This window comes from Folsomia candida, unplaced genomic scaffold (genome assembly GCF_002217175.1).
Source record: "Folsomia candida strain VU population unplaced genomic scaffold, ASM221717v1 Fcan01_Sc006, whole genome shotgun sequence".
Lineage (NCBI taxonomy): Eukaryota > Metazoa > Arthropoda > Collembola > Entomobryomorpha > Isotomidae > Folsomia > Folsomia candida.
Genome location: NW_019091198.1, coordinates 6,310,430 through 6,321,714, shown reverse-complemented (window position 1 = coordinate 6,321,714; position 11,285 = coordinate 6,310,430). Strand labels below are relative to the sequence as shown.

The 11,285-nt window shown below is 42.1% G+C and overlaps 1 protein-coding gene across 1 annotated transcript in view; it reads right to left on the bottom strand.

The window, feature by feature from the left end:
• Nucleotides 1-11,285, bottom strand: part of LOC110851282 (putative mediator of RNA polymerase II transcription subunit 26) — a 28,425-nt gene that overhangs the window by 2,639 nt on the left and 14,501 nt on the right. The window contains exons 2-3 of the mRNA XM_022099000.2: nucleotides 983-4,532; nucleotides 98-859 (exon numbers count right to left, since the gene is read on the bottom strand). Of these exons, the coding sequence (XP_021954692.2) occupies nucleotides 98-859; nucleotides 983-4,532 (4,312 nt within the window). The remainder of the gene's footprint in view (nucleotides 1-97; nucleotides 860-982; nucleotides 4,533-11,285) is intronic.

Sequence of the window (11,285 nt, the reverse complement as noted above, 5' to 3'; positions counted from 1 at the left end):
TCGTAGCATGTTCCATACCATTATCATTTGCCCGCAACAACAAAGGTCGGTGCTAAAATATTTAATATTATAAAAGACCACCACTCGACACACTCACCTTGGCGAAATCGAACTTTCTCCGCTTTCTCCTCATTCTTAGTGGAAACATCTTGAAGCCTTTTTCCCTCCGCAGTTTCGCTGGATGCCGTGAGCAAAATTGGTTCTGAATGAGCCTGAGCACATTCGGCAGCTGTCACCAGGCCGGTGGCTACGTTTTGATACTGCACGACTTTGGTGTTTGAGACAGAAGCCAAAGACTGCTTGTCATCCTCCTCGTCATCGTCTACCTGTTGGTACTCTTCCACCAGTTTGGGAGACTTTAGCTTCACCACGTTGTTGTTGAAGCTCTGCCAGGAGTGGACATGTTGACTCTGTTGACCATAGTCTTCCTCTGATGGGGCAGAAGAGGGCTGACTTTCACCAAACGTGTCAGACCCGGATGATGAAGAGTCGCTGTTTCCTTTCGTAAAATCATGAACAATGACCTTTTGAGGGCGGAAGGTTTGGTGACCGAATGATTGAGACGCATATGAACTTGACTCTGGGGAGTGAATAATAGTAGTGGAGACGGGTCGGATTATGTAATTCGGATGAGCAGGCGGAGAGGAACGATCATCTTCAAACTGAGGAGCTTGATTATTCTCGTTTCCACCCGGAGGAGCGGAGAACTCATTCAGACCATTTGGGTTATCACTGCTGTGGACTTCTTGGGATGATCCATCGTACGAATTGTGCTCCGAGGACGACGTGGGCCCTTGAGGTTGGTAGTCTACATTCGGATTGGACTGTTTTTGCTCTGGCTGCCCCACATTCTCCTCCTCTGGAAAAACATAAAAGGAACAAATATTTCATACGGACAAAACAACGAGAGACAAACATGGCGAAATTTTACTGCTCCCCTCTGAATTATGTTTATTAACGTGCATTATTATTACGGACACACCTAAACTTTGAACCTGGGAGTCATCCTTGCCACCAACGGAAATAATGTCGAATGGAGTTACAGTCGGCCGTTTTGAGAGCTTTTGGCCAAACGGAATATTTATCGAGTACTGTTCTTCTTCGCTGCTTCCCTTCAAGTCTTGTTGTCCCCTTCCACCATTTGTCGTCCCTGATCCGTCCTGCACTTGGCTCCTCGATTCCTCTTTGATTGGTTCCTGTACTTGGTTGTACTTATTTACGCTTTGGGTTTGAGACTGGTCAGCAACTTTTGGGGTCGACCACTCATAAACAGGTTTGGAGAAAACTGGACCATCTTTCGACTTGTCTCCTCCAGTTGGGATTTGCTGCTGCTGCATTTGCGGTCTCAGTCGAAGGAATCCTGAATCTCCTTGATTGCCTTGTTGTTGTGGGGGCTGAATCCAAAAAATGGAAGATTGTTGGACTGGTGGGGGTGGAGGATAGTACATGAGATAAGGTTGCTGTTGAACATGTTGTTGTTGTTCTTGCTGCTGCTGCTGTTGTTGTTGCTGTTGTTGAGTGACTTGTGGGGGGTTTGTTGGTTCATTCTTTGAGTTGACCCATTGTTGATGATTTTGGCAGTTTACAGTGGTTTGGTCTGAAATTCCGTTATGGATATTTTCATCCTGAGTCGTGTCACCCTCTACAGAATTGAGGTCGGAGCTCGAGGCTACCGGAGATGATGAGTCACTGCCCCCTTCCAACAAGTTGTTGTTGCTCACTTGAACCTGGGGGTATTGAGGACGTACGACTGGGACGCTGTGAACATAAACGGTTCTCCCACCCGGACCTGCATTCCCGTTGGCGTTGGATTGCCAATATTGGTGAGTGAGATAGGAGGTCCTCTGGGCGTGATAGAGGGCCGTGCTGATGGAGGCGGGCAAAGGGTCAAACTGGCTGTCGGGATGAGGTCTCAAAACTATTTGAGGGTGTTGTTGTTGTGGGTTAGGAACGGGTTGAGATTGAACCTGGGGGGCAAATTGGTGCTGTTGTTGCTGTTGTGGAGGAACATTGTTGATTTGCTGTTGTTGTTGTTGAGGAGCATTGTTGATTTGTTGAGTATTGTACTCTACATTTTGTGGTGGACTTCGAGGAGGAGGTTCTTGTGACACACCTTGTTGCTGAGATTGAGCAGCAGCCACTATCGGTTCTGGTTTATTTTTCTGTTCCTCATGGTACGTGATTCCATGTACGACAATATTTCCGTGAATTTTGGGGTCATTCGGCGATAATGGTCGATTTCCTTGATTACGAACAATGAATATGGGAGATTTGGCTGCATGTGAGTCAGAAATGGGAATTGGCACGGGAAGTGGGACTGGGACGGTGGTGACCTGTTTAGTTTTTTCCGTTGGAGTAGTTGGATTTTGGAAGAGATGCGTAATGTCGGTCTGTACTGCTGGGATAATTTCCCATCCACTCTCCTGCACCGAGGGGGCAACAGTGGAGGGGTTATTGCTACCACTGCCTTCCGATGCTTTTGGAGGTGCTGGGGGCTGTATGTTCTCAATGGATTGAATGTGAGGATTTTTTACAACTCCTTTGGGTGGACTGAATGGTACTTTGGGTGCTGTCTGGACAACATAGTTGTTGGACGGGGTTTCTCTCTGGTTCTGTATCGTACTTCCTGATTGATGGTAATCTGGAGGAGAAGATTCCTGATTTGGGACCGGAATTGCAACAATGTTTGAAGAGTGGGATTGTGACGAGTCTGCGGCTGCTGTTTGAGGTTTCGATTGTGGTTGCCCATATTTCACATCATTGGAACCTTGATTTGATTGCTGTTGATTTTGCCCAGACGGTTGAGGAGATCCGTATTGTTGTTTTGGGGCCTGCTGCTGCTGTTGTTGTTGTTGTGGCTGAGGTTGGTTAGGGAAGAACACTTGTCCACTGGGGAAAGGTCGTTGACCTTGTTGTTGTTGGGGTGCAGGTTGTTGGACTGGAGGACGCAAATTAATGATATACTGGTTTCCACCCGGCTTTTGTTGACCACTATGTTGAGATTGTTGTGGGGGAAGATATCCTCCTTGTGGTGGTCTATTTTGTGGAGGTGGAGGCAAATATCCGCCAATATTATTCGAAGACTTTATCTGCTCAAACTGTCCAAAAGGTGGTCGTGAAATGATTGGCATCTTAATATTTTGTGGGGATGGTGGGAATGGTTTTCCGTATTGAACTTGAGGCTGAGGTGGATTTTTATACGGTGCAATGTTTGGTGGATGAATCTCCGAATGCTCTTGATACACTAGTTTGGCTGGAAGAATATTTTGGAAATTGGAAATTGGAGCATGCTGTTGTTGTTTAGGCTGCTGCTGTTGCTGTTGAGGACGAACCCCACCACCGCCATGCTGAGCGGCAACAATGGTGCTAATCGTAATGGGTGGAACTGGTGCTGCAGAATTTGATGATGATGCCGATGACGAAGATTGTTGCTGCGGTTGTTGTTGTTTTTGAGGGGCATTTCTTGGAGGAAAGTTGTATCCACTTTGTTGGAAAGGTGGGGGCGGAGGAACCATGCCATAACTTTGACTCACTACTGGCTGAAGTACGGTGGGTCGATAAGCGATTTGAGGTTGGAACTGGAACATTTGCATGGGGCGGATCTGATAACCTGGTGGGGGCTGCATGAATGGGGCTGGCTCATTAAAATATCCACCACTTTGGTGTTGCTGAGGCTGCGGCTGCTGCGGGGGCGGCGGATTATTTCCCACCGGTCGCAACACAGTGGGCTGTTGTCGAGGCGGATCATAAATTTGAAAAGTGATTGGTCTTGTGGCAGGATCTCTATTTTTATTTGCATTGTCATTCGTGGGCGTATGCTCCTTGAATTGTTGCTTTTGAGATGAAAGTTGATGTTGCGGTGCTGCATTATTCTGGGATTGGACCGAGTCAAACTGAATGGCAAATGGTTTCCTATTTGCTGGTTGCACCGGAAGCGGAACCCCATCTTGTGCCTGGCCTAGAGCGCTAATAACAATTGTATTGGATGGTTGGACATTGGCATTTGAAACGGATTTGGCCGGATATTGATCAGTGGGCTGTTGTTGTTGGGGCTTTCCGGATCCTGCCACCGGCATCCAAGGAAACCGTTCGCATGCAATGCATAAAGCTTTGGGCACATGAAAGTTTGGATTTGGTTGAGAAGGTGACTCATTGCCCAGGGGACGATTGTTGTACGCCCTCAGCCCAGACTGCACTTGTTGTTGCTCGGAGGGAGAGCCGACCAGTCTGGAGTCTCTGGAGGGGGCAGTGTGCTGCACTTGTGAGGAGGACGAGGAAGGGGCCGGGGACAGTCTTCGGAACAGAGATTTGGGAAAGAAAAAGCATTGAGCTGGAGTCAAGGCATGGCACAAAACTAACAAGACGACACTTGAAGAGACGAGCCACACATGATTCTTCTGCTGGTTTTGTGACCTTCTTGTAGAACGGTGTCCAAATCTGTGACCTGACTTTTTCTCAGTCTCCAGAGAAGAAGAAGGCTGTTGTCGCCTTTCCCCCGTTTCCAACTCCTCGTTCATTTCCGTTCTTCGTTCCTGCAAGAAGAATTTAACATTAGATAAAATTTATTCCATCTTTATTTCCGCTCTGTTCAACATCTTTCATCCACTTTAATTTACATTTATTACAATATATTGAATTTATTTGGAAAATTTATGCCTTCACTTTCTTTCTTCCTCTGGCTGTAAAAATATCTCGTAAATGTATTCCCAATCCCACACGTAGTCGGTCGTCTAATATTAAGATCTTAAATGCAGCCTCGTTGTTCCCTATCATTATATGGAAAATAAATGCTGGTGACTTCTGCGAGGAGATATTTTTGGCGTCATGTGCCAACCAAGATCAAAGATATTCCAAGAAACTAAACATGCAATTTGTCGCTTTATCGTGATCTGACGCGTGTCAATTGTTCAAGATGTTCAATCAAATGCAAAATAATATTATTATCGTCTCCTTTATTGGATGATTGAACAATGGCCTTGATATTGAATGAAATGAATGGGACATGAAGAGCAGACGTAAATTAGGCATGTTTCAGTGGGCGATTAATTTGTTCTGTGCACGTATGCAGTTCAAATTAAATCAAAATTGGGATGAAAGTTCACAATTCACAATGTGCACACGTTGCGAACAGAAGCCTTGGGTTCCCAGAAATCCTTGAAAGTCAGAAGCACAGATCATTTGAAACGTCTCATCCTTTCTCTGTTTACTTTCTTCGAACTCATTGTTTTTTGTCTGTATGTACTTCCGAAGGATCAAAGGGAAGCGTATCTGTTCCACCATTTCCTAACCAACCCCCTCAACCCACACGTGAAGAAATGAGCTTCCTCCACACTTCACGTCATGTCCTGCTCCCAATCCGATTTTTTGATTGGCTTATCGAAATCATTACTACGACAATTAAGGGTTTCAGACCAATCGGATTGGGAGCAGGACATGACGCTGACGTGAACTATGGAGGAAGCTATAACGTTTAAGTTACAATTGTTATTTGATACACATACGTACAAAAAATGTATTAATATTGCTTTGAAGTTGATATGAACTTCAAAGGACCACATACATATGTCTAGAGTGACAATTGTTTGTGCTTAGGTACATATGGGCGTATGTAGTAAAAACACTAGTTTATTTCTGGGAATTTGTCTCTTAACTTCTTTTTACCAAAATTTTTGATATTTATGTCTAAACTTTCACCTAAAGTGATTACGCCGCGTTGAATTCTAACTTTGGAAACAAATTGGTCTAATTTTCTTGACTCATTTCCTCCAGTGAGTGGAGCGCGTGTAGCAAGTTGTTCAGGCTGATTTTATTTAATTTGTGCCAGACCATTCAGAAATTAATGTACTCAGAGGATGATAAATTAGTTGCGATAAATCTTCTAAAAAAGTCGGGCAAGTTTTGATTGATGGAATGAAATGTGAATGCAAGCAGTACATACGGATTAATCTTATCATCCGTCAAAGAACTCTGACTTTCTCAACCTTCTTGGTTGAGATGGATCACATGCATTGAACTAATCACGTAAGATCTCTATGCACATCCTGAACCACTCTCCTTTTGTACCCGAGTAGCCATCTGCATCAATCAATCTGGAAATTATTTCAAGCGACGACGATAATGATTATTTATTGGATTAACACTATAGGACAATACAGAACACATTGTCAATTGTTGCCAATAATGAGCCTGTAGCATAATCAATAATCGCGCAAAGGTGACAATGAGCCCGAAAGATAAGCATAATTACAGCTTGCAAACGGGTGGACGAGGAAAACCATGGTTGCTTCTTGTGACCTAGAATTGCGAATCCCACCGTTGAGAATAATTAGCAAACAATTACAATGAGTGACATGACATTCAATCCCACTGTTTAACGGATAAATGACGTCTTGACATTTGGGATGGGACTCGTACACAATGCATATTCAAGTGTTCGTTAGTGAGGTGACTCGAATGTGAATTGTGCGGTGGTGCTATTTTCTATTTCTATTGGAATGCAATCATCGTCGTCGTCGTAATGTTCCGATGGGTCGAAAAGTTAATAATAACAGTGTAAGACAGGACGTGAAATTATCTTTGGGACGAACTCCTCTCTCCCCATTCTTCCTTTGCATGCATGAAATCAAACTTTTAGGAAGACAGCTAAACACATTCAACAGTACGACACACTTAGCACACACAATCTCAATAATCTCAATTAAAAAATCATCAATTCGGAATTAAAGCATGGTCATGTTCACACTGAAAGATGCAGCGTGCCTCAACCAGGGCGCATGAAGTTGTCCAAATGGAACAGCTACATAGATTAGCACACACAATATATTTCGTACTCTTCCATTTAATGCAATTAATTTTTCTGTAAGCAAAGTAATTGTAGGGTTAATTTTTTGAACAAATCACTCAAACAAATATATGTAAAAATCCATTTTTTTGCTGGTTAATTGTGCATATGTTTCTAACTGATTGATGTGAACTTGCACTTGAACTATGGTTATAGATTCATCGTACTAAAAATATTCATCCATTCATTTTAAGCTCTGAGTGAATTTTATTTAGAATTTTAGAATGCCTTGGGTTTGTTGACGGCAAACACTACTTTCAACCATTCATTGTTTCAGGGTTTTCGTTAAGATAGAGCAAACATAGTTTACTTGTTGAACTGGTGCGTTTGCCAACCGGTGGTGACAAAGCCTGCCTCCTGACCGTTTCTCCTACATTATCGTACATTCCTCTGCATAGGGAGGAAAAGTACATCACACAGAAAGCCTCAAATGATAATGTGGGAGTGTGGAGTGGACCAGACGAGTCAACAATGGCAGAAATATGCTCAAGTGCAAATACTCAGAGTCAATGTTTAACTGTGCCGTGTAGTCAGTAGAACGACGACGACGACGACTCTCATTTTTTAGGCGACCCAAGAATTCACAGGCCAAGTACACAACTTTGACTGCTGATGATGATGACGATGAAAGTTAATTGATGCCATTCATTTCTCCAACAACGCTTCCGTCAACAGACAAAGGCACACTCACATAAAACAAGCATGTTAAGTGGTGCTAACTAATTTTGAATCCTTATTCCGAGCCTGAATTTGAACTCTTTGACCATTTTTATACTTGAACTTCTCGACTAAAAGCACTCGTTGAAATGATATATTACCGAAAGCAATTGTGCAGACTTTGTCACCTGCATGCATATCGTACATACGACGACGTACCCAAGGAAATTTGGGTGTCTCAGAAGACGTGGTATTTTCAGAACACTTTAATTCTCTCTATTGAGACAAAGACTTTCATCTCGACGGATCCATCCCAGTTGATAAATTCGTTAACCGCGTTACAACGCGTCAGTACGGACGGACAGAAAACCATTCAAAGGACCACAATTATCTGGTGTATAGTATGGCCCCAAGTTGTACAACTGTAGCCAAAATTCGAATGAAATTACTATTCAATTAATCCACTGACCCCGTGAAAGACGTCGCTGAATTTCAATGAGACACAAAGTATTTCCATTCCACATAATATTCGTCTGTCAGTTGGTTGAAATTGTCCTCCTATTTCGTACTCTCGACTCAAGACAAAGCTCAATTTGGCAAACCTCATATCCTCAAACAGAAAATAGAAAGGGCGGAGATCTTCGCAACGTTGTTGTGTCTGTGATACTTTTCTCATGTCGTATACGTTGTTTTATTATTATTTGTTGAATACGATATGCATGGACATGGACTTCTCAGCAAATAATCACTCAGCAACAAAGGATGAATTTCAAATACAACAATTCATGCCATAATTTCACATTCATCTTCAACAATTACGATCCATTAGTAAGTTCTTCCTAACAAAATTGTTCCCGAGTCATTGTCAACAACAAATACGGATTCCGCCAGAGGTATTTCTAGGTTTTTGTTTATCATCCGTATGTATGTATGTACATGTATGTGTGTACACCAAGCTCTGTCTGCCAGGCAAACTCGAACAATCAACGTGTGATTTAATTATCATCATCATACAATGACAAAGCGTAAGACATAATAAATACTTTGGAGGAAGTTATGTGGGAGCAATCAATTCCACGCATAAATAATACATATGTATGTACATATGTACATCGATACGTGTGTATCTAGGTAGGCAGGTAAATTCAGCGCAATTCTAATTCAATCCACGCTTGTGTATTTTTCAATCATCGCGACGAATTATTCTACGCTGACCCACTGAACCACTCTTGACCTTCCGCTCAGTCGGATATTGACTCTTGACTCATTTGAATGTCACAATCATCCCTGCTGATATTATAGCAGTGGTGGCGATGATGATGATGATGACGACGACGAAGGTGGCGGTGGTGGTACGGTGGTTAAGATAAAAATTCAAATGTGCCCAAATCGGTGCTCATGAAAGCATTTCGTTATCAACCAATCAGCCATTGGAAACTACGAGTAGTGAGATTTATTGCCCATTTTTGTCGCGAAGTAGTGTCGCTTGCTGAATCACGTATTAAATTGACAATGTCACCCGAGTGCTGAAATTGAAATATTATTATAAAGGGCTGAAAAGAGCTGTGTGCATGATTGCACTCATGCAAGTAATGCGGATCTATAGCGCAGTAATCATCATGTATCCGACAAATGTTGGATGGATGTATGTGACATGACAATTTCTTAAAAAATGTTGTACAATATTTTCATACATTTGTTTGCATTTAAAAGAATGAACTTGAAATTTGAGTCGTGCGACATGTACGATTGATTTAGTCAAGCAAGACCAAGAATAAAGGTACGAGATGCGATATGATGAAACGGTCACCAAATTCTGTTCCTCTGCCAATGCAGAAAAGATTGGAAATGAAATAATGGAGAGAGAATAAGAGTCGCAACAGGGGGTCGGTCGCGGTATCCGCAATGATCAAATACACCTCGTACGTTTCTGTGCCGGAGGTACTGCCACTTCTGCTGGCTGGTGTTTATAGAAGATGTAATGTGTCACCGTCCATCATCATTTTTGTCACTTGGCCCATTCGCCACCATTTGACACATTTACTTTGCTTGTAGCAGTGAGCGTAAATGAGGCGATAATCACTCTATTAAAACTGCAGGATTACTACGAGGTATTTGACTCTGAAATCCACCCCTGCACACGTAACCATAAGTATCATTATCATCACTATGAAGTGATAAAACTGTGCGTATACTTGTGTTGCATATGGCTTTTTTGGAAAATACGGACAATCCCAAGGAAGGTGCAGATATACATAAACCAAAATGTCAAGATTTTGCAAATATTGCAAAACGCTCTTCCCATGTTTTAATGGCATGGTAGATAAAGATAATTGGAAAGCCACATTCTCAAATTTGCATTCAATTCTATTTCGTTAAACCCACGTCAAGTGTCAGTATTCATTATTTGATGATGGAGATCATCATTAAGTAAAGTTTGAGGAGAATCCCATCAATTAAAATGAATTGCGGAAAGTGAAAGAAAATGAATGAATGAATTTCACTTTATTCTAAAAGACATGATATTTTCTTATGAATTTTATTAATGAGAGGATCGTTCCTTCTTTTAATTTTCTCATAAAGTTCGCTCTCAGTGATATATTTATGTATGGTACCATCCTCAGCAGAATACAGGATACACGACTCACTCTTGTGCATATTGTCCGAAAGCATTTGAGACGAGAACGGATGAAATAAAAGTGAATTCAAATTCAACTCTCATGCAGATTAGGGCTGTGCTTGGGATTACACTGACTGACTGAATTTTGTTTATTTTTGGGCTGGCACTAACCTACTAGCCACCACATTACTCGTCCCGCATGCATATATGCAACCGCAACGGTAGTAATAACCTAAACGAGACAAGTGGTGAACGAGGATGATTGTAAATGATGGGATTTAGGTGTTCTGGTGAATGAAATGAGTTTCTCACATTTCCCATTGCAACCAAATTTGCATGCGTTTTGCAAAGCCTTTTGACAGACAAGACGACTTGTAGTAGAGATTACTTTCGGGAAATCTGAGACGAGCTCAAAATTCCTCTATAGTATTTGATACCTTGATGATAAGACTCACAAACAGAGAGCAACACTGTGTAAATGGAGCAGCGACTGTGCAACGAGGCAGTAATCGTGCCAAACCGGAGTTGCCTCATGTCAACATGTCAACTCTAATTATCTCACTTCCAACTTCATTAATATACAAATCGGCAGTGCAAATATCCTATTTGAATTTGCACCTCTGTCTCTCCAACACCCACCTCAACGCACTAATGCCAAACGAACGTACGTACGTACCATACCAGACATTCTCCTCCATTTATTTATAGCGATACGGCTTTTCTACCGTGTGCGTTGCATTGCTGGGAATGCCAATATTTGTTTATTTAATGCCAACAAAGATTCGTCACTCGTCAACATTTTATCCAATTTGCAATGGAAAAATGGTTTTTTACTCTCCCCTTTAAAATACGTCTAAAAACGCCAAGTACCAAAAATCAAAATAATAATCCATTGATGAAAAAAGTAGTTCTCTCACTTGATCGGAGACTATTTATGGTGATGGTGCATCATCTGACGTCGTGAAAAAAGTCGCAGCTCAGGTGAAGATCAACTCAGCAGAAAAAAAATATCGACCCAATAGAGAGACAAATCAATAGGCTGAGATTGACTGTACGATTAAGTGCAGTTGGTAGCTAACTGACTGACACTATCAAATAATGAGCTCTGATTACTTGTGATCATCGACGTGAATGTGGAGCTTCTCATTCCTCGGGTGCCATGTAAGG